The sequence below is a fragment of the Penicillium robsamsonii genome (assembly GCF_028829455.1).
Source record: "Penicillium robsamsonii strain IBT 29466 chromosome Unknown utg000003l_segment0_segment0, whole genome shotgun sequence".
Lineage (NCBI taxonomy): Eukaryota > Fungi > Ascomycota > Eurotiomycetes > Eurotiales > Aspergillaceae > Penicillium > Penicillium robsamsonii.
In genome coordinates this window covers 5,799,810-5,821,549 of record NW_026643221.1, presented here as the reverse complement: position 1 = coordinate 5,821,549, position 21,740 = coordinate 5,799,810, and the positions used below count along the sequence as shown (strand labels likewise).

The 21,740-nt window shown below is 48.6% G+C and overlaps 11 protein-coding genes across 11 annotated transcripts; 5 read left to right on the top strand and 6 right to left on the bottom strand.

Annotated features, from left to right (window-relative positions):
- Nucleotides 1–567: 567 nt before the first annotated feature.
- Nucleotides 568–4,049, top strand: N7447_006947 (uncharacterized protein; the record flags this gene model as incomplete). The annotated part of the gene is made up of 2 exons (XM_057231209.1): nucleotides 568–600; nucleotides 654–4,049. The coding sequence occupies 2 exons, from the start codon at nucleotides 568–570 to the stop codon at nucleotides 4,047–4,049; spliced, it is 3,429 nt and encodes a 1,142-aa protein (XP_057086299.1).
- A 305-nt stretch (nucleotides 4,050–4,354) lies between these two features.
- N7447_006946 (translation initiation factor eIF5) lies at nucleotides 4,355–5,593 on the bottom strand (the record flags this gene model as incomplete). The annotated part of the gene is made up of 1 exon (XM_057231208.1): nucleotides 4,355–5,593. The coding sequence occupies one exon, from the start codon at nucleotides 5,591–5,593 to the stop codon at nucleotides 4,355–4,357; it is 1,239 nt and encodes a 412-aa protein (XP_057086298.1).
- A 993-nt stretch (nucleotides 5,594–6,586) lies between these two features.
- Nucleotides 6,587–8,457, top strand: N7447_006945 (bifunctional hydroxyethylthiazole kinase/thiamine-phosphate diphosphorylase; the record flags this gene model as incomplete). The annotated part of the gene is made up of 7 exons (XM_057231207.1): nucleotides 6,587–6,686; nucleotides 6,734–6,910; nucleotides 6,961–7,096; nucleotides 7,159–7,566; nucleotides 7,618–7,994; nucleotides 8,048–8,148; nucleotides 8,203–8,457. 7 exons carry the CDS (start codon nucleotides 6,587–6,589, stop codon nucleotides 8,455–8,457), a joined length of 1,554 nt encoding a protein of 517 aa, XP_057086297.1.
- A 233-nt stretch (nucleotides 8,458–8,690) lies between these two features.
- On the top strand, nucleotides 8,691–9,492 carry N7447_006944 (uncharacterized protein; the record flags this gene model as incomplete). Its single annotated transcript, XM_057231206.1, has 4 exons — nucleotides 8,691–8,721; nucleotides 8,773–8,788; nucleotides 8,859–8,912; nucleotides 8,976–9,492. The coding sequence occupies 4 exons, from the start codon at nucleotides 8,691–8,693 to the stop codon at nucleotides 9,490–9,492; spliced, it is 618 nt and encodes a 205-aa protein (XP_057086296.1).
- A 69-nt stretch (nucleotides 9,493–9,561) lies between these two features.
- Nucleotides 9,562–10,797, bottom strand: N7447_006943 (uncharacterized protein; the record flags this gene model as incomplete). The annotated part of the gene is made up of 1 exon (XM_057231205.1): nucleotides 9,562–10,797. One exon carries the CDS (start codon nucleotides 10,795–10,797, stop codon nucleotides 9,562–9,564), a length of 1,236 nt encoding a protein of 411 aa, XP_057086295.1.
- Nucleotides 10,798–11,281: 484 nt separating this feature from the next.
- On the bottom strand, nucleotides 11,282–12,936 carry N7447_006942 (uncharacterized protein; the record flags this gene model as incomplete). Its single annotated transcript, XM_057231204.1, is given in 2 exon segments — nucleotides 11,282–12,633; nucleotides 12,645–12,936. 2 exon segments carry the CDS (start codon nucleotides 12,934–12,936, stop codon nucleotides 11,282–11,284), a joined length of 1,644 nt encoding a protein of 547 aa, XP_057086294.1.
- A 1,250-nt stretch (nucleotides 12,937–14,186) lies between these two features.
- On the top strand, nucleotides 14,187–14,761 carry N7447_006941 (uncharacterized protein; the record flags this gene model as incomplete). The annotated part of the gene is made up of 2 exons (XM_057231203.1): nucleotides 14,187–14,357; nucleotides 14,561–14,761. Coding segments are annotated over 2 exons (372 nt in total), but the record flags the coding sequence as incomplete, so codon positions are not given.
- Nucleotides 14,762–15,535: 774 nt separating this feature from the next.
- Nucleotides 15,536–16,557, bottom strand: N7447_006940 (SGNH/GDSL hydrolase family protein; the record flags this gene model as incomplete). The annotated part of the gene is made up of 5 exons (XM_057231202.1): nucleotides 15,536–15,669; nucleotides 15,725–16,115; nucleotides 16,198–16,276; nucleotides 16,327–16,366; nucleotides 16,431–16,557. 5 exons carry the CDS (start codon nucleotides 16,555–16,557, stop codon nucleotides 15,536–15,538), a joined length of 771 nt encoding a protein of 256 aa, XP_057086292.1.
- A 1,374-nt stretch (nucleotides 16,558–17,931) lies between these two features.
- Nucleotides 17,932–18,322, top strand: N7447_006939 (Con-6 family protein; the record flags this gene model as incomplete). Its single annotated transcript, XM_057231201.1, has 3 exons — nucleotides 17,932–17,969; nucleotides 18,035–18,184; nucleotides 18,238–18,322. 3 exons carry the CDS (start codon nucleotides 17,932–17,934, stop codon nucleotides 18,320–18,322), a joined length of 273 nt encoding a protein of 90 aa, XP_057086291.1.
- Nucleotides 18,323–18,855: 533 nt separating this feature from the next.
- On the bottom strand, nucleotides 18,856–19,561 carry N7447_006938 (uncharacterized protein; the record flags this gene model as incomplete). The annotated part of the gene is made up of 2 exons (XM_057231200.1): nucleotides 18,856–19,428; nucleotides 19,484–19,561. The coding sequence occupies 2 exons, from the start codon at nucleotides 19,559–19,561 to the stop codon at nucleotides 18,856–18,858; spliced, it is 651 nt and encodes a 216-aa protein (XP_057086290.1).
- A 1,806-nt stretch (nucleotides 19,562–21,367) lies between these two features.
- Nucleotides 21,368–21,682, bottom strand: N7447_006937 (uncharacterized protein; the record flags this gene model as incomplete). The annotated part of the gene is made up of 2 exons (XM_057231199.1): nucleotides 21,368–21,457; nucleotides 21,566–21,682. The coding sequence occupies 2 exons, from the start codon at nucleotides 21,680–21,682 to the stop codon at nucleotides 21,368–21,370; spliced, it is 207 nt and encodes a 68-aa protein (XP_057086289.1).
- Between the last annotated feature and the right edge of the window lie 58 nt (nucleotides 21,683–21,740).

Sequence of the window (21,740 nt, the reverse complement as noted above, 5' to 3'; positions counted from 1 at the left end):
AAATTAGATTTTTGCTGGGTAGAAATGCTGGCAGGTAGAAAGATTGTCGATAGCTTAGAGATTGGTGTGGTCAAGAAATTATGTTGTGCTGCAGATCGTATGCAGAAGCTAGGTCTCGAGCGCGAGAGCGATAAAAGCGCAAACTCTGGAATCCGCAAAAGCCGCATAGGCAATTCTCTCGGAGTCAAATGGGCACGGAATATGGCCCAATATATAGTTCAAGCAGGCTTAAGCTGCAGCTGAAATAGCCAAGGCAACACTCGTTGTCACTCTCTGTCGCAGGCAGCTGTCGGGATTCCCACGCGTTGAGACGCGCTAATGTATCACGTGCAGTGTTATCTTGCCCGTTTGGGATAGATTATGTTCACCGCTTGATTGTGCCGGCAGATGATGACAGAGCGGTGCGGTTTTGGGATGCAGTCCCGCTATATTCGATCGGGATGGGTCCGCTGCTAGTCGATGTTTACAATGGAGCTCTTGATGTTTCACTAATCTAGTACTACTACCCACTCCAAACCCAGCCTATCATTTTGAAAGTCTGACGCTGCCCGGCGTTGTTCAGCTGCAATGGACAACCTCCGGCAGGAATCTTTCAAGCAGGTATGATATGATTCATTTGGCTCTTAGGAGGAAGAAAGCTGATATCTAAATAGCTTCGAGTGCCATGCGTCGAACTCAGCGCTGTAGGCCTTCGTTTCCGAGGAAACCAAGCTTCCGCCGCCGATGTATCCCGAGTCCTTGAGCCGGTGCACAACTGTTTAAAGGAACTTGCGGCGAACAATACTCTTGACGAGAAGCTAGCTGAATATGCATTCTTTCCGTTGTCACATATCTTCAATGAGACCCAAAGACTGCCCGCACAATGCCTGGAGTCCGCCGTTCAATGCTTGCGGATCCTGGTCGCCAATGGATGGCGGCAACGGCTGTCTCCTGCAATGGGCAAGCAACTCATAATCTTGTTGACATTGATCGTGGGGGGCTCCCCAAACAAAGCGGAAGAGAAGCAGCTACCGAAGCCTAAGGTCTCAGAAGAACTGTGTATTGCTGGATTTGACTGCCTCAGTGCTATCTTTACGGTCTTGGAAGGAGCTGTGGCAGAACGAACAATCTATCACGAGATCGGCACGGCGACGGTTGTTGATCAAACAGTATATATTCTGCTTGAGGGGATTGTTGATGATAGATCAGATGACCTCTGTCTGGCAGCCGCCAAGGCTTTGCAAGTACTTTATGCTCGTGTCACGGACCGTGTGGTGCTTGCCAGCATCATGCCGCGAACTGTGTCGGCACTGGCCAAGGTTCTAAGGCCGTCAACACAGACTCGCAGGTCATACAAGCTCCTCCAGACTTCCTTGCAGATTCTCACGCAGCTCCTAAGAGCTGTTCTCAATGACCGTGTCGCCTCGGAGGTCTCCCCGCCCGAGCTGGGAAGCGATAAGATAGCTTTGGATGAATCCTGGTTGAAGGCCACCACAACACAGATCAAGCTTGCGCTTGCCAATGTTATCCAGGTTCGCCGCCATCAGCGATCAGAGGTCCAGTCCGCCGTCCTAGACCTCTCCCTGATGGTAATCGAAGAGTGCCAGACTACACTTTCAGAGTCGATCCCTATAATGGTTGAAACAGTTGTTGTTCTGGCAGATAAAGAGGACGAAGGGGTGAATGAAGCCTACAAGAATCTAACTCATCTTGCCACAACTTACCATACGGTGTTGGATTCCTTGAAAGAATCGTTGCATACCTGGCTCACTTCTTTCCCTCGAATCATGCAAGGCAACGATGAAACTGCTAAGCAGTGGGGGCTTCGTCAGATCTCCACTGTCTTTCAAGTCCTGTCCCAAGTTCAATCTGGATCAGATTTGCTTACCAGCAGTTTGGCATCCGGCCTATGTGATAGCGTTGGTGCCGTTGTCAAGCAAAACACCAATGCTCTCCAGCCGTTGACCTCAATGGATCCTGACTTCAACTGGGAGGTGCTCAGCACTGATCCTAGATCTAAGGTGTTTCCACCCATCATTTTGGAACACCAAAGCCAGCAGCAAACTCTCAAAGATCTACGGTCAATGATTACTAGATTGAACCTGTCAGAGTCTGGGAATGAAATCACTCGATCAATTGTCAACCATATGCACACGACATCAAGTGATTCTGCTATTGCACCTTTCTGGTTGGCGATGACTTTTTTGCGGGACAGCACCACCGCAACAGCCGACTTTGACGATTTCATCTCTCTTGATAATGTTGAAGGGTCTGTCTCGTCAACTGGCCGTGGTGAAATGATTGAAGAGTTATATTATATCTCATTAAATATATTGAACGAACTGCCAGTTGATGGAACGGGTGACTGGCGTACATCAGCACTCGCTCTGGAATCTGTGGCTCTCCAAGCCGAACAACTTGGCGAGGCTTTCCGACCTGAACTCATAGACGCGCTCTACCCAACTTTACAGCTGTTGGCATCACATAATTCTAATCTTCAACGCCACGCCATGACATGCCTGAATATTTTGACCAATGCCTGCAACTACCCAGACACGAGTACTATGATCATTGAAAATGTGGACTATTTGGTGAACTCGGTGGCCTTGAAACTTAATACTTTCGATGTATCTCCATATCCGCCACAGGTCTTGTTCATGATGGTCAAGCTTTGTGGTGCCCGGTTGATACCTTATCTGGATGATCTAGTTGATTCTATATTTGGTATCCTGGATCTATACCACGGTTATCCCAAGCTCGTTGAGATGATGTTCAAAACTCTAGCTGCCGTCGTCGAGGAAGGGGCGAAGAAACCGTCTTTGCTCACCATCGACGAGGGCAAAGAAAATGGTGCCCACGATACCCGCAAGTCTCAATACCAAAACCTCTCAATCTCCGCCATCGCCGCCAACATTGTCAACCGCAAAGCCAAACGACATGCTGAGGATGAACTAGTAGATGCTGATGGCAAAATCCCCCATCCCAAAAAGCCATGGTCAGAAACATACGACAAACCGCCTCCAGAGCCGTCCATCGAAGAGCTTCTAAACCAGGCCGAATCGGACGAGCCACCACTCCCACCCCCTAAAGAACCAGAAGACGCCGAGAAGCTGCTCAGCAAAACCCACGCCCTCCTCCTCCACATCGTCAAATCAATCCCATCCCACCTAAGCTCACCATCTCCCTACCTCCGACGCTCCCTCCTCTCGATCCTCATCGATGTCCTACCCGCTCTATCCCAAAACGAAACCAGCTTCCTCCCTCTAATAAACGAACTCTGGCCCACAGTAGCAAGCCGAATAATCTTCCCCTCGTCACAAGCAAACGAGACATCCAAATCCCTCATCACCCCATCTACAGAATCAACCCGGAACCCCGAAACCCCAGACCACCAAGAGGAAACCTTTGTCACGGTAACAGCCTGTGAAGTCATCGAAGCAATGTGCAAAGGCGCAGGAGATTTCATGGCCACGCGCGTCGAAACGGAGTTCTCCCGCTGGGACCGGCTGTACCGGCGTGTGTGGGAGAAAGTGCGCGCTGACGCCGAGGCCGTGAACGAGCGCCGTGCCAGATCTCAGGCTACGGCCGTCGCTGAGTTAGGAGACCCGGCGTCCACTCTACGTTTAGCCCTCTCTTCGTCTCTTTCGCTTTCGCCATCGACGCCGGGGTCGAGATTCTTCACGCTGCACCACCGTCTGTGGCGTGCATTGATCTCCCTCTTTATTACGGTTCTCTCGCATGTCCGGTTACCGTTGGAGGTGGGTGATAGGATTTGCGAGATGCTTGGTGGGTGGATTGCGCTGTTTGTCGGACCTGAGTATTACTTCATTTCTTCGAGGACTGCATTGTCTGTGAAGGATACTGCGTCTGGTGAAGGTATGGGTTCTGTTGAGGATGCGATTCGGGCGATGGAGGCTTGGAATGTGGATTTGACATGGTTTGTCTTTATGCAGCATCGCTTGAGAGCGGATGTGGCTACCACAGGGAATGTTGGGAACTATGGTGGTGCTATCAATCTCCCTTTCAATGGCGAGGGGGAGCAGGTTAGACTTGCCGAGGTGGTGTTCTAGTTGTTCCTTTTCGTTGTTGATAGCAATGGCATAAGGTATGACTATATTGTATTTTGCTCTACTTCACTTGTACATGTACTTCAGCAGCTACTAATGGGGATAAAACTCGTCTTATTGATACCATATTGATATTCATTGCAAAGGAGTGGCGAATGGTGAGCTAAACTAAAATGACGGGCGAAATGATCAGCCTATGCGAGATGGGTAGATCCGACGGAGGTCCAAAAATGCCTGGGTTCAATCTAAGAATGGACGCAGATAGCAAATAACGAAGGATACATAACAGCTTACGCAACGTTTATCGTCTACTCGCTGTCTTCCTCGCTCTCCTCGTCGCTCTCGGCATTCTCGAGCCACTCGATGAAGGGCTTAGCAGCCTTGTGGATCTTCTTGCTGGTCGAGATATCGACGTACTTCTTGCTGGTCTTGGCACCCCAAGCCTTGAGGGTTTCCTCAGACACAAGGTCGTTCTGGTAGTAGCCCAGCAGGATGGCAGGGATCTGGGCGACAAGTTCCGGGTGATCCTGGCCAACGAAGCGCTCGGTACCACCGAGGAAAGCCTTCTCGTGACGATCGGAGGTGATCAGCTTCTTGAGCAAACCAGCGCGGGATTCGATCTGCTTGGCGATCTTCTCGTCGAAGATGCTCTGTGCCAGCACGGCGCAAGTCTTGTGCTTGGTCTCAATACCAAACTCCTTCGCCTTCATGTAGATCTCAACATCAGTGACCTTGGTAACACCGCCCTTCTCAGCAGCAGTCTCAACGATCCAGCTGCCCAGCTGCTCGTAGGACGAGGGTCCATCAGCTCCCTCGTCGTCACCATCCTCAATGACAAGAGCACGCTTGAGGTCGGAGGGGAGGTCCTTGGCACGTGCCTTCACGGCCTCCTCGGAAACGTCGACGGCCCACTCATCATCCTTGATCTCAGCCTCAGCCTCGATGGCCTGGGCTTGACGGGTCACTTCATCATCGCTATGAGCCTCGAGGGCAAAATCTCCATCATCATTCTCGGAGTTGTTGCTGTCGCCAGGGCTAGCATCCTCGCCATTGGCAGCCTTCTCCTTGTTTCGCTCGCGGCGAGACTTCTTCTTCTCCTTCTTGCCACCCTTGGGGTTGTTGCGAACAATGAAGGTGCTCAGCTTGAGGCGAGGGTCGACATCGGAGCGCTGACCACAGGCCTTGCAGTCCAGGGTGATCTTCTCGTCCTTGATGGAGACGTCGGTCTCGGGGTTCTTGCACTTCTTGCACAGCACAAACTTGGAGATGAAGCCGTCAAGATAGTCCTGGAGCTTGGGGGCGTCGTGAGAACCGTTGATGATCCAACGATCGTCAGAGGGCTTAGCGTTGGCCTGGGCACCAAGTTCAAAGCCGAAGTACTTGATGAGATAGGCAGGGGGGCGACTGAGGGACTGAGCAACCGAGTTCAGGTTGACGACAACGGTCTTGATACCGTTGCCCTTGCCCTCGACCTTAGCCTGGAGCTTCTCCATCTTGTAGCGATAGAAGGGATCGGTGATATCCCGGCGAATGTTGACGGTGGCCATGATGACGGTTTGATTGAGCTATTGGTTCTAGAATGGAACGCTTGGCTTGCCTAAAGGAAAGCTGGGAGATTTATGGATGATGATGTTGTTGACGAGACAAGACATGCGTGTCAAGCTTTTTTTTTTGGGTATAGGATGTGATTTCTTGGGGAAAAGTCACAACAAATCGAGGAAAGATCCGGGGTATTCAGCCACAGGATCGAAGGTGTATGCTGCAAGGTTTCGGCGCGCGAAACGTTTGCAGCTTGAGCGGCAGGTGATGTTCGAAATTTTGGACGGAGGACGAATACATAGACAAGTTCGCGGGAAACTTCTCAACGTGTAGCTTTCTGGGAACGATTGAAGTTCTTTGGGGAATCCGAGTCAGAGGTCGGAGGCCTGGCGGACGATGGAAATTGATGGTGGCGAGGCCGAACTAACCAGTGATGGAAAAATGAAGAGCGTAGAACTATAAGTCCACGCGATGGATAGATAAAAGGCTTCGAAACTAACTCGATGCCTAGTGTTTGTGTGTTATTGGGGAAAAGGAAGAAAAAGAAGAGGAAAAGCAGAATTTGACAAATCATGGTTATGTCAGCGAGCACGTGTCGGGAATAACTCGGAGTATAGAGGACCATTGACCGTTGAATATAGCAGCACGGGCTCCTAGATGTTTCAGGAGGGTGATGTTGAAGATCGGCTTTCAAATTCAAGATTCTTTGTGTTCCAAAGTAGATATTTATCCAACATTGAAGCCCATAGAAGTGAATTGTTCAGTGTTATATACATCCGGACGAGTACAGGCCGAACCTTCCAAGACCCCACCACGGACACACAGCGATAAACGGCAATCTCCTTCGGTCAACTTAAGTACAGTGTTTTGTGTTGTACGAATATAGCCTGCTGACCCTGTGAATTCACTGTTTACCTCCGGTTTGATTCACTTTGTTACAAACACTTTGGATCTATTACTCCGAAATCCCCCACTCTGCCTTTGTCCGGAGCCAAGACATCATGCCCGTAGATCTATCGCTCTATTTGGTCACAGATTCGACCCCGGCCATTCTCAAGGGGCGAGATTTGTGTACAGTGGTAGAAAGTGCTTTGCAAGGAGGTGAGTGATGCTCCAGCCTTGCCAATCATTCGGCTAACCCGCTGCAGGCGTGACGGTTGTGCAATACCGGGACAAAACCAATGATACTGGTCTTCTGGTGGAAACTGCCTGGAAACTACACCAGGTAACCAAGAAATACAATGTTCCTCTTCTGATCAATGACCGGGTTGATGTGGCTCTTGCCATTGGTGCCGAGGGCGTTCATCTTGGTCAAGATGATATGAGTTCGTTGCTACGATTCTACACAAAGTACGTGCACTAATGTCCAATATAGACTTCGAGGAGGCAAAGAGGCTCCTTCCTAAGAATGCCATTATCGGTATCAGTACATCTTCAGTCGCAGAGGCAAAAAAGGCCACCGCAGATGGCGCCGACTATATCGGAATTGGTACCATGTTTGCCACCCCTACGTAAGTCCGCATCCATACATGTCCAGCATTCCGCTATAGCGATAGACGCTAAACATCCATAGCAAAACCAATACCAAGTCAGTCATCGGGACGGCTGGTACTCAAGTCATCCTAGATGCCATTAAAGATTCCGCCATAGGCACTGTTTCCATTGGCGGTATCAACCACTCCAACGTGCAAAGAGTGCTCTATCAGTCTCAGTCACCAAATAAAGCACTAGATGGAGTGGCCATTGTCAGTGCCATCGTGGGAGCCGATGACCCCAAAGCATCTGCCGAGCAATTCGCCGAGCTCATCAAAAGTCCTCCCCGGTTTGCGCAGGCTTCCAACCCCCCTCGTGCTAATGAGGCCGAGGTTTTGTTGAACGAGGTGCCTCAAATCATCCGTAAGATGGTAGAGGTGCATCCTCTCGTGCACAACATGATCAATTTCGTTGTGTCGAACTTCGTGGCCAATGTTGCCCTGTCCATGTCAGCATATTGCACCTAGCCAAGCCATGTTCCATGCTGACCGTTCTACAGTGGTGCATCTCCCATTATGTCTCCGTATGGCGACGAAGCCACGGACCTGTGCAAGTTCGATGGCGCCCTTCTAATCAATATGGGAACTTTGACAAGCGATAGTGTTTCAAACTACTTAAAAGCTATCAAGGCATACAATGAGCGGGGCAACCCAGTGATCTACGACCCTGTCGGTGCGGCTGCGACACAAATCCGCCGCAACGCAGTGACCCAACTTATGGCCGGTGGTTACTTTGATCTGATCAAGGGTAACGAGGGCGAGATCCGCCAAGTCTGGGGTAGCGGTGCTGTTCAGCAGCGTGGTGTCGACAGTGGACCGAGTACCCTTGACGGCAATCAAAAAGCCACCTTGGCTCGGGACCTGGCTCGCAGGGAGCGTAAGTATCCCGATCATCTCTCTGCGTGATTTTCTTTTTCTAATTTCATATAGGAAACATTGTGCTATTGACCGGAGCAACAGACTACCTCAGCGATGGGGAGCGGGTTATTGCCGTCGAGAACGGCCACCCATACCTGGGCCAAGTGACCGGAGTACGCAACCTCTCCAAGTCCTTTTTTCCAGTACACAGCTAACATAATTGACAGACCGGCTGTGCCATCGGCACAATCTCCGGCTGCTTCTTGGCTTCCCACCGCTCCGACAGACTCCTCGCAGTGCTGTCTGGAATTCTCATGTACGAGATCGCAGCGGAGAATGCAGCGACCAAAGAGTATGTTCGCGGACCGGGTAGCTTCGTCCCGGCATTCGTCGACGAGCTTTACGCCATCCGTACAGCTGCGGCAAACGGTGATGATAGCTGGTTTGCCGGCCGGGCCAAGGTGCATGAGGTGAAGCTATAGATACCGAATACCGAGATCAGTAAATACGTGTACATACGAAAGCAAAAGTCTGACTATAATTGATTGAATGTTATAAAAAAATCACAAATTTCAAAGTATACCAGACTTTCCCTCGGCTTCCCCGCATCTCCGACTCCGATTCCCCCCCGCGAATTCTTCTCTTTACTTCTTCGACTCCTACGTCTACCCGAATCCCTCAATCGTCACATAGAAACTACTTAACCGTCGCAATCATGGCTGCTCCCACCCGCGCATCTCGAATCCGTAAGAAAAACCCCGACTCTCGATGCAATGCAGGTAACTAACATCAAACAGGCAATCCCGCACTCTTGTACGCAGAACGATATCAAAAGAACAGAGACAACTCCAAGTCCAGAACTAACATCCCATTCCTACCACAGCATCTGCGACATCCAAGACAAATTCCGCAATGGAATCTACGAGTTCCCCAAACTGTACGAATCGCATCATATCCCAAACTCAGCTGAACCCAAAAAAAAGGCTAACCAACCAACTAGCGTCTCAACAACAGAAAAAATGCTCCGCGCAGCTTCGGCCCTCCAAGTCCCCGTATTCGTAACAACCCAAAGCCGCGCCAAACTCGGCAACACCGTGCCAGAACTCCAACAACACCTCAACGGCCCGCACATCCGAGCCGACGTAGACAAAACCCTCTTCTCAATGATAACCCCGGAAATCGAGAAGCTGCTCCCAGCCCCAGGCTCAGCACCGCTCGATGTGATAATTGTCGGGATCGAGACGCACATCTGCGTGACGCAGACAACGCTCGATCTCCTCGAGCGCGGTCACCGCGTTTACATCCTCGTCGATGGCGTTAGCAGTATTAATCCCGAGGAGAGAGGGATTGCGCTTGCTAGACTGAGGGATGCTGGAGCTGTTGTTACGAGTAGTGAGAGTGTGCTTTTTGAGATTCTTGGTGACGCTTCGCATGAGGCGTTCCGGGCCGTTAGTGGGCTTGTTAAGGAGACGAAGGAGAGTACGAAGGGTGCTTTGGGTGTTTTTTCGAAGATTTGAGTTGATGTAATTTAGTTTAGGATAACACATAGTACATGATTATCAATACCAGAGGCCCTAGAAAGGAATTCAATCTGATATATAGTTATTTGGAGCTGCCACTTTGTTGCTTGGTGGAATAGGATGTTTGCTTTGACTTCTTTTAAGTGACTGAAGAATGTCATCTTCCTCATCAAACTTGAGACGCTCTCTACTCCCCAGCCATACATTCAGCTTCACGCCAGCTTCGTCACATTCTTGCGCGAGCAAAGGTGGCACCGTCCAGAGTCCGATAGTCCAACCCATATCTGTCTCCGGCTCAGGGACCCCTTCGGACGAGTGGATGATCATAGTGTGTAAATGTGGAAAGTGCGACCTCTTATGCTTGATCAAATCAGGAATGAAATGACCGCCCAATCCTTGATCGGCCCCAGATAAGTAGTCGGTGATCTGTAAATCATCGTAATAGACCTCCAATACCTCCAGACTGCGAGGTAAGCTTTCCCAGAGGGAGTAATGCCCCCACCCGCAGAGAAAGACGTGGTAAATGCGCAGAGTTTTAAGAGCCGTGAACTCGCTCAAGTCAATGTGAGGTCCATCCCCCAGTCCTCCATGGACAAGCGGCGGCCGCGTCATTGTCAATTCTTCCAAAGATGCTTTTTGGGATTGTAGTGGACGCACAAAAGCAGCACATGACCATGGTGGGAGTCCGCAATCCCCGCAATTGCACCCCCATGCGCTTTGTTCGACATCGTAGTGAACCTTTTTCAACGCTGCTGGCCAGCTGAATATAGTAGTCAGGGCCTCCTCATCCGCCTCACAACTGATCAGCCTTAGACACTCGACGGGTGAAGTGCCGATATGGGAGTCGTCTTCAAACTTCAAAGGATCCCAATGGCCGTCGTACGAATCAATGATAGTAAGGTTTCGTATGTTATTGAACCAGAAGAATTGACGGAAATCAACAGAATCTTCACATGGAATGGTCGCTGAAATGATGTGTTCCTGGCGACTCGGATCGTCCTTAAGAGTCCGGTCTAGCTGTTGCAGCGGAGTATTTTTGGCACAATTTCTACGGAGGTAATCACGGCTGGGGACAAATACATCGCGATAGAACATTGCCTGAATAAAACGACCATGGAGGCGATCGGAGGCGAGCAGGAAAGAATGGAGGTTTTTGACGCTGGGTGGAGGATCACGGTCTTTCACGTACCGATAGGCATCTCCATATTCATAGAATAGCAGTGGTGTCTGCTTTGTGTCCATTTGTAGATATTCATAAATGGATAGAATCACTTCCGCTGGAAGATCCAACAGACGTGCCATTGTTCTTCAATGTTGCTCTCGAATGGTTCAGCAAGTGAGGTGAAAACGAAAGTTGAAGACAGTGATTTTGCCAGGAATCTGACCGACCCTCCAGGCTTCAGACCCGGAGCGCTCGAGGGCTCACTCGACTGTATTTACTAGTGGACCTCCCAGGCACCAGGGCACGGACCGGGTTGTTTATATACTAATTGGTATTTCTAGTTGATATTGGCCAATTAAGTGGTAATCATAACTTTTTTTTCCATTTTTTTGTTACTTAGTATGTCATGTCCGTTGCTATCAATTCCGGCAATGCTACAAGCTAAAGAGAAAAAGTGGTCTCTCTTCCTTGTAGGGCAGCTTTGGAACCCAGCGCCTGATCCCATTCTCACTTTTCTTTCTTGATTCCAAGAGAATCGAAACCCTTCCATATCATGCCGTAAAACCGAGATCATTTCAGATCCGGATGTAATCAAACATAAAATCCAAGCCTAGTGTATTTCATCTAGGACGAGGGGTTGTGAGGGGCTGGGTTGAGCCATCCAAACGCCGATGCACTGCCCACGGGATTCAGCGTACCATGCTTGTCCGAAGGAGTGATTAGGTGGGTTGAAGCGGTCGGCAGGGACGACTTGTCCGCCTGCTCAGCGGTAACACTGCCAGGAGCCGAGGCTGAAGCCGAGGAGTTCGTGTGGCTGCTAGATTTTCGGAAGACTTTCATCTCACGTTTATCGGTCGCCTTTTTGGTAGTGGTGGGTTTCTTGGCATCGCGACGCCATGGGCCGCCCCAAGGAGTATCCTCGGTTTTAGTAGACTCAGAAGTCGAGGGATTGACAGCGGCTGGGTGAATTTCAGCTGAAATGTGAGCATCAGCCTGCTGGTTCTGTAGGTGGGACTTCTGAGGATCGTTATTCTCGCTGCTAGGTAGACGAGCTGACGGAGGCGCAGAGACAGGCTTTTGTTGAACATTGACCGGTCGGCCGATGATGCCAACGGATTGATGTCCGTTAGTAGGGGGTCCCAGTATGTCTCCAGGACGGGCTGTACCAGGGGAAGTGTAAAGAGATTTGAACACGGAGTCCTTCTCGGGACGCACGAGGGGGACAGATACACGGTTGTGGTCATCGTCCACCATGATCAGTTTATCTTGCGAGAACAAAATATCAGCATTGTGGGCGCGCATCACATCGCTTCCTATGATGACTTGAATCGAGTCATTGTCGACTTCGGTCTCCCGAACCACGAAGCGGATGGTCACGGTAGGAACTTGGTGAGTAGGGGTTCCGGGACGGGATGAAGATGGGTGAATAAGTGCCTCGGGGAGATAGAGCGGAAGCTTGATGTGCTGCACATCGCCTTCGCGCACGATCATGTTCTCCATGCCAAAATCGCGGACCATGGAGAGACCCAAAGTGGAGACGTAAGAGCCCGAGCAAACGGCTGCATACAAGAGAGAGTCGTTAGTGAAAGTATCAGTCAACCAGCACCGAATGATGGATGGGACCGGTCCCAGCAAGAAGAGTCCAGGAGGGGGAATCAAAGGGGACTCGATAGGCGTAGTACCAAGCAGCCGGGTAGTGTTCAGGCGCAGGCTATTAGTCCGAGCGGAGTGGTGCGAGTGACCAGATGAGCTCAATCGTCCGTCAGATTGGTGAGAAAATGTCCGCTCAAGAAGCGGGTGGGTACTTAAGCTGCTACCAGTCCGCGGAGGAAGGTCGTTGCTGGAACGGCTAGTCTGGGCGTTCCCGTGGATGGCACTTTCGTCAAAACGGACACTATTGGCTCGCGATGCACCTCGTCTGGGCTCATCCTCGCCATCAAACCCCACAGCAGAACTAGCCATTGCAGAGTGGTGGCCTTGATCGAACCCTTTGAAAGCATCCGGGGGGAGTGAAAAGCGGGGTCTGGAAGGGATGTCTTGGTAAGTGGCGAGCTGATTCCGGAGGGCAGAGGTGGACTACCTGGAGCCATTGCCCCAACCGAGTGCGGAAATGGCGAGACAGAACACCAAGGACTCCTCAGTCTGGCATCATCGTCCCGACGACGCTCCAGTTGCGCAAGCCGTTCACCTTGCTCGTACTGGGCAATGTGGAGCTCCTTCAACTCATCAAAGACACGCCAAATATCGTCACGGGAAGCAAAAGGGTACTGCGCATCCATAGCCAGTCTAGTATTCAGAATTCAAGGTAAAAAAAAGAAAACAGAGAAATTCGCGGGGTAGTTGAAACAGTCTGCCCTAAAAAGCAGGGGCGCGAAAGGCGTCACTTGAATTCGACACCTTTTGTCCAATATCTCCTGCCGCCTTCGATCCGTGAGACGGCCCACCGGCCGTCCACCCTGTCTTCAAAGGACAAATATCTGGGACCTGATCAGAACATCCAGGAGTTTAGGAAAGATAGACGATGGTATTGGCACAGGTGGAGGGGACGTGTTTCAAGATGGTTGGTATCGTAATGAGGGATTCTCGGTGGATTGTAGGCAATTCACAGGAATTCCAATTTCACAGAAAGACGCGACGAAGTATTTGGTGGCGTGCGATATGTGATGTGCCGGACACAAGTTAAGTTACGGGTTATTTGGCCAACGGAGTGCGAGCGGAAGGATGCCAAATCGAGAGCTGAGTATTCTGAGATCGGAGGTTTTTAATGATGGAGGTTTTGAGATGATGATAGAGGCAAGGGAAAATTGTCTAGGTAACAAACCTAGGAATAGGAGAAAATGGTTATGAGTGTAGTAGAGAAACCATTGTAGCCAAAGGGTACTCCATCTGCTAGGCGGTGGCGCAATAAGGCGGAGAGTACGGCGGAGAGTAAAGTGGAGGTCAAAAGGAGATAGGCGGGCTAGACTGGCTCTGGACTGTCTGTCATGTTCTATATGCTCCACTCTCATATTCCATGCTACAATGTACCTGATATACTATTTCAAACCACTTTCAACCTTGCTAGCAAGATTGGCCATGTGGACAATTCAATATATTAACTGTTTATTATGATGACTGAAACTTGCTATTCTTTCACACCGCCTGACGGCTTAATGAGTTGCCTTTATGCACCTCATTCGTTTTATCACTGTTCCTTGTCAAACGGTTACACCCATTACCACCTCTGGTAGATCATGTGATTATGATATAGTTTTCCTAATGTCTCACTGGCTGTGCGAATGGGATAATTACGGGGAACCAGCTGCGCAGAGAGCAGGAGATTGCTTGCTATGTGACAGGCACCTCTGTCGCACACACTGCCAAGAGCCATGGCATGGCATGAATGCCCAAATCCGGAGGCTTATATGTGCTCGAAGATCGACTATAGTAGCAATGCTTATTTTCATCTATTAGGAAAACTGGAAATCCTACTCTGCTCGATATGCGGCCACCGAGGCTCGTTATATAAACGAGCTATGTCTTCGAATAGACCCTTCTAAGCTATGTTCCCGTGCATTGGTGCTTAGGGAAGGCATCTAATGGCATCTTATGTACCGTTGACCTGTCTCGTAAGAGCTTGTCTGCTATGATGGGGAACCAGAACTGCCACACCGAGATCACATTTGATGATAACGTTAAGTGGCTCCTACGTTTTCGCCTCGTAAGGACCTGATCACCGCCACGGGAGGTCCCCGTGATTAGATATTTCGAACCGAAGCTACTACTATAACCCATCCCCAACGGCACACATGTATTCCCACGCCTAAAATCTTCGACTGGGCATGCGAATCAGATCAGGGAAATCCACTTGGAAATAACTATATTTTTACAGAAAGGCTAGATAAAAAAGCTCAGAATTAGCAGGCGGCGACTCCCTGGCAGAAAGAGAAGGCTATACAACAGTTAGCTGATATATTCGTCGAGATTGAGAAGCTTCCCTTTAAAGTAATAGGCTTACTTATCTCGAGAGGTGTTATAGAAGTCCAAGGTCTCGCAGAGCCATTAACATACCAGGTGGGAAAAGCTCCGCTCGGTCCATTCTCTTCCCCACTCGAGCGCGTATAGGTTATGCTCGAGTCATACATCGCAATGATAGCCGGCAGGGAGACTGACCCATACTACCCGGTAGACACCCATCTTATCCATCGATTTCGCCAGGATATTAACAAAGCTCTCCCAGCAGGCGACCACTTCTTTCTCAAGCACCCGGACGACAAGGGTGACCATATTCTAGTTAATGACTGTTTCGTGTTTCGATATTGTGGGCGCAAACCGTCTCTAGGGCAGGGGCATTCTGTTTCCCGTGTATGATATGGCCGGTATCTGAGTTCTACAATGGCTCCAATGAGCTATCTAGGGATGAATTTCGGCTAGCTGCCATCTTTCGTGAGAAGGGTCGTGAAGATCTTGCCGACTATATCGTCATATGGAGACGTTTTGACGTCTATTCACAGAACTCCAGCGCGCCTTCAACTTCGAAGGCGAGAGGTGGGGGACATGGAAGAGCAAGGCTCTCAACAGATGGAAAGACGACGGCTTACTCCTTGGCTTGTTGAATTCAAAGTCAGGTTTTCGGGTTATTGAGATGACGAAATGGAAATAAGAAACTTCACCAGCCAATTTTGTCCTAGTTCTACACGATTGCACAGGCAGCCCGGGACCTATTTCGTAATTCGCCATGACCCAGTGAGAATCTCATTAATTCATTCTTGCGCGGGAAGCACGGTACTTATAATTGCACATGTAAGTTCAAGAATCCTTCATTGCTCATATCTATCTTGTAAATAGAAACCTTAATGCTTGTTTCTCCTCAAGAACTCAATCTGTGATCTAGGCAAATTATTTCGGTGCCTCACCCCACGGGGGGAACACCATTGGAAGAGCCTCCGGAGTCTGATCTGGCCAATTGGCCTCGACTACCTTCATAAGTTCATCGTAGACGATGCGGTTACCGGAGGGGGTGAGATGCAAACCTGTATGACGAGTGAGTTCAAGAAAAAAAAGGAAAATATGCACATTTCCACATACCATCAGTAAGAAGACTAGACAGTTTCTCATTGTCCGGCGCATCACGACTTCCAATCAGAGGCTCTCCCTCCTTCCAGCCAGTGGTCTTCATGAAGGCAGTCCATAAATCCACGACCGGGATATTGAGCGCGGAACCAACTTCGCATGCAGCCGCTGCATATGACTTAGTGTAGCTAGCAGTTCTGCTCGGGAACGGGCATCCCTTTTCAGCGTCGAACTTCTCCACTTGATATTCGTTGACGGGAGGTGGGCTGATCAGAATGAGTCGCGGGTTCTGTGCGCGTGTCGCTGGGTGCTGAATGATCGTCTTCAGGTTCTCTTTGTATTGATCCAGGGGCACATGCTGCTCGTGGGCTGGAACACATGCATCATTGGCACCGAAGAAGATAGTCTATCGGATGTTGGTCAATTATCTTTTGAATACATTCGAATTTTCAAATTTTCAAATGGAGCTGCCGATAAGGGGAGCTTACCATGAGCCGCACATTAGCCGTCTGCGGTGAAGGGAAGAATTTATCAAAGACCTTGACAGCGTGAGCGGTTGTATATCCACTGTTGCTTGTGAGCATATGTCAGTCTAGTATAGCCTTGGATGATCTTACGCGAGGCCGCGGTTGACAACATCCAATCTGCGACTGTACGCTATTTTTTTTTCATTAGCTTACTGCCCATGCGAATGCCTGGAGGTTTCAGGAGAATGACTCACCTTCTTGGAGTGCAGCATGGAACGCGAAACCTAGTTCTTGGTTGCAGGCCATCTGTGTGATGGAGTCTCCGAAGAGAAGAAATTGATCATAGGGCTTGAAAGCATCTTGAGTCTCGGTGGCAGCCATGGTGAGGCAACAATCTGGTGATAAGATTAGATTACTTGGGAGTTTCAAATTGAAGTTATGGGGGGATCGGGGGGGGCTTATAAACAGAAAAGGAAGTGGGGGAAGTCACTCCGCGGACAAAAGGGAAATTGGTGGAGCTTCGCCTGTCGACTGTATGAAAATATTAAGACGCAATGAAAGCCACGGAGTATAATATTGCTTATCCAAATCTGTCTAATCTCCAAGTAATTTATCCACTAATCGTTTTATTGGTAATATTGGGGGCCAGATCTGAGCCCCGCACTATACAGAAGGATAGCCATGCAGGATTGCTGTTAGCTACATGAGTATAATCAGGTTCGTTACAAGTAGCACCACTATTTTGGAACCCTCGTGCACTTTCAGTGTGCTCCTCTGGTCCTTCTAGTTTCTCTGGAAGTAGTGGTGATCTGTGTTTATCACCCCATCAAGTTCAACTTTGCCAGTTATGTTCAAAGGCATTATGAGCGTGAAGGTTGACTGAAACCACGAAACTCCTGGAAATAGAACATATCCAACTGAGTTACTCCTTGCCAACGTAGCATCTAGCATAGATTTTGCCTAAGCTCACAGGATTGTTAGACTAGATATCGTATACAGATAGGTCTCTTTTACTTTGAAAAATTCCGAGAAACCCCTTTTTATAATCACATCGCAAGGTTCTGTTGGGAAGAACTTTGCAACACTTGGACTTCACAATCCGCTTCACTGCACCCAAAGCCGCATTTCTCGTCTCGTTACTCATACTCCAGCAAGAAGAATGGCCAGAGGCAAAGAGCGAGCACTAAAACGCAAAGGGAAAGGCCATGATGCGCGGGTTAAAACCCGGTCTGTATGTAGCAGTATGCACCGGATTCGCGGCCGTGAATGCGAGTTCCCTGATCGGGGTGTCGCTGCTTTATGAGGGCGTTCGAGGTCCTACTCAGTGAGCACTTAGGCTGCGCTCCCAGAGTTTGCATCGCCACATTTTCTATATCCAAGAAGTTTATCATATGTAAAACATCTATCTGTGGCGAGGCTGTAATTGAATGCCTTTCAGTCTGTTTTCAGCCACCCAGTCAACCTTTACTTAGCAAGGAATTGATGGCAACTTGAAAACTAGAACAGGTTCTTATTCTAACGCCACGGCCATATAATAGGATGAAGGTCTATTCTCTTTACCTAGGGTGCGGTCACGGGACATCATAATTATATCATAAACGGCGAATAAATCGCCGCAGGATGTAGTGACGGAGAAATGATATGTGACGCCGCTGATGAGAGTAAAACATTTAAACAGAAGGATTATCTGTCAAAAACAGACCTAGACTTTGTTCAACTATCACTCGCCTGAAACGATCACTCATATAGACCAATATGCCGAGACAAAACAACGAGATGCGTGGGTACAAGGCGTAAGCATTACATTCCAGACCATAAACTCTCGAGCGCATCTAAAGTCTAACACCGTCTTGTACAGCGCGCTGAGCAACCGGAAGGTCTCACCAGAGGCCAAGCAGCATGCACACGAGATGCTTCATGAGCTCGGCAGTGATCAGGCTCGCGAACAAAGATACCAGGCAGAAGACGAAAGCAAAGACCCAACGAGGGTCTCAGCTGGGCTCAAGGCGTTAGTACGACCTTCAAGGAATCGTTTCAATGTCTACTAACTGGCCTATATAGAGCGCAGCATAATCCTAGAGTGACAGAGGGCGGGAAGCAGAGAGCTGCTAAGAAGATGGAGGAGAGAGGTGCCCCGGAGGAGTAAACAACTTCTGTGTTTATTTACTATATATTTTTACATAGTAAATGTATACAAGCGCGGCACTTGTTGATATCTTCTCTCGTCATATAACTAAACCAATATTATCAGACTTAATGGCCAACTTTACTTTCTTTCATAGTTCAACAACTTCCAATACACAAAGTGCATTGCTTCATGATATTATCTGCTAGTCCGTATATGCAAAATGATTATGAGTCCGGGAACTTGCTCGGCCAATAAAATCAAATTCACCTCCAACCTCGGAAATTGCCTATTCAGGAAGTATGAGTAACTTCAAAGCTTGTAGCTTGTTGCTGCCGTCGAGCCTGCCAGGGTGACATTACTACCATCGGAGATAATCGCCATCTCTATCCTAGCGGATGCATTGTTTACCTTACCATATGATGATGCCTTGGCATTTATACAGTCCTTATGCGACACAATATAAGAGAATATATATTTGTGCTTTGTCCTAACGATACTTGATATGTCAAACCTAGGCCAATACTCGATTGTATATTGCATGAGCTATTCAATCACATAACAATGCATCGTGGCCCATTGTCATTGTTTCGTTGCCTTGGTCCCAACAATCTCCCCAGGCCTTTCCTTGATCGTGAAGGGGTTGGTGTTTCAGGCTCACTAGGAGTAGGAGGATTTTGCTGTCGAAAACATCTCACAGCCTCATGGAACAAATTCTTTACATTTGTGTTGTGCTTTGCCGATGTTTCGATGAACGGACAATTCAGTGACTTTGCAAGCATCTGGCCTTCTTCAACTGATACTTCGCGCTGGGCTTCTAAGTCATTCTTGGTACCGACAAAAATAACGGGCGACTTGCACAGTTTTATAATCCCATCAGCCCGTAGCCTCTCCTCGGTCTCCTTGATATGATTGTCGAGCGCCCGTATATAAGAAAATGACGTTCGTGAAGTCACGCTGTACGCAAGAATGAAGACATCTGCGTGCCTGATAAGCAGGTCTCTTACCACGATGAATTCTTTTCCCCCACATCTCTCGATATTGAGGACACAAGGCGAGCCATCAACATCGATTCTTGCCATATGGGTGCCGTCATATGTTGGATCATGAACATCGTTTGGACTAAACTAGAAATACCTTTTGTTAAAACGAGCCTGAGGGCGTTGGGATAGGATGACAAACCCGCTCAGCTAGCGCTTCTTTCCCAACACCAACATCCCCCATAATCACGACGGCCAAATGGGGTGCGTACTTAGACATGCTCACATATCATAGCACCTCGGATAAGTGGACTGTGGGGGATATGCCATATGGAATCTAAGCTGTGCTCTCTATTTATGAGTTTCGACGCCTCAAAGAACACTCAATGATCGAGCCCCTTAATATGTCATACTCCTTTAGCGCTTATGCTGTAAGCGAATATACTTAAGAAGGGGTAATTTTTGCCGACTTTTGTAGCGAGTAATGCACGAATAGTAAGATAGTTTCAACGGATTGATTAATATAGGATAACCCAACTATTAAGGCCAGTTTACCCCTTGGGCTGGGTTCGCTTGACGTGATGGATAATTTGACGCTGACCTTGGTGCTTCGTGGTGTTTAATAAAAGTGAGTATCGACGGCAGGTAGGTGCAATATTTGATCGCAGAGTACGGTGTATATCGCTAAAGGTCGCAAGCCTTAACTAGCGATGACTATTATATCTGATAATCATCCAGTATCCAGACGATGTTGGTGGAAATATCCTCCCCGTTGCAGGACATCGAAAATAGGCTGACGGTCTTACAACCCCGATCGAAAAGAGAGAATGTTCAATCAGTCATGATACGACAAGCTAGCTATTATGAAACCCGAAATAAATTTAACGTTCATTCTTACACTGTGTTCTAAATGAAGCGAAGAATAGAAAAGGCGTTCTTCGACTACACAGCAGACTTAGATGAGCCCTTGAGTTGGTATTCTAGAGCAACTCTCCTGTTCAGCCAGTCTCCAGCAGAAATTTCATCCTCCCACTCCAAGGATGATCATTTGCCTTTAACCTCGCAACCTGGAAGAGGGTTGATAACCAGATCAAAGTCGGGTAGAACAAAGAAGCCGATTGAATATCGCCTGCTTAACGTAGTATTAGTGTTCAAGTGATTAGAAGTTGAGACTTGATGCAACACCTGCAAAACAGTGCATGCCTCTTTAAGGGACTTCCATTTCCCATCAGCATAATGGACGGTTGCAGGTTTCTTTGATTGTGCGAGTTGTTGCATTAAGGGTGACAACTCTGTTAGCTTTTGAAACGCACTAGACCGAATGGCATGATTATCGCTTTTCATATCTGCCAGCGTATCCAAAAAACCGACGACCGTTTTTAACATTTCAGGACCAACCGCAGGAACTATTTTTCGACGCTTTGTTGACTGGGAAGCGTGGCTTGGGGGATTACCTGACGTCGACGACTGCATGGGAACCTCGCTGGGAGGCTGACATGACGTTGACGACTCCATGCTCGGCTTCGAAAGAATGCTTGGTAAACAGTGTGATCTCAACGATGATAAGAAAACGCAAGACAATAAACAAATTGACGTCCGCAACTAAGTGATGTAGTGGGGATGTGGTGGAGGTGATGAGAACAGATGGGGAGGAATGAAAACTGACCGTGACTATTGATACGTGATAAACTTTCCCGAATCTGGATAGAGGTGGACGACAAATCCAGAACATTCTGCTTGAAGAAAAAAGACGGCCTGCTGTTTTTCGTCGACGTCGGAGGAATAGAAAGACTAAGTATTCTAGCTACCAAAGAGACCGACATCTTTCAGGAGAATCACGACGATATTCAATATCTCGGATTCTACCGCGCATATGGAGTTAGTCGACGACTATAACAGTCGCCAAAACTTCGACAATTAGAAAAATCTCTACCATCAATATACGTTGCTAACATTCGCGGCAACCGGACGCATACAACCCAACAAATTATTTCAACAGTCAAACATTTATACCTTCTTTATCTCTCACTTTCAACTTATTTCTATCATCATACCTTTTCATCTCTTCTAACTCCATCTGTTTATATCACGTTTCATCCTCAATTTCGCTCTTTTCATTGTCGTTGGCCATGAGGAAGCCAACGTCAAAGCGACCATCGAAGCCTCGCCATGGGTTCTGTGATGACAAGAAATAGATTCAAGAGGGCGCCCAGCACGTTGAGACGATGAATCGACGAGCACAATTCACCCTTGGAAAGGCGCCTAACCGAACCGACCTGCATACTATGACGAGATACAAATGACACCAACCGGCACTCTGATTTGTCCACCAGGCGAACATCGTCTCTCCGACGCCCTCATGTTCCTGCTTATCGGGTAGAACACGGTTGCAGCGCGTCATCGTCATGGGAAATGGCTGGCGGACTTCGATGTCACCGGCGACATTTATTGCGATAGAT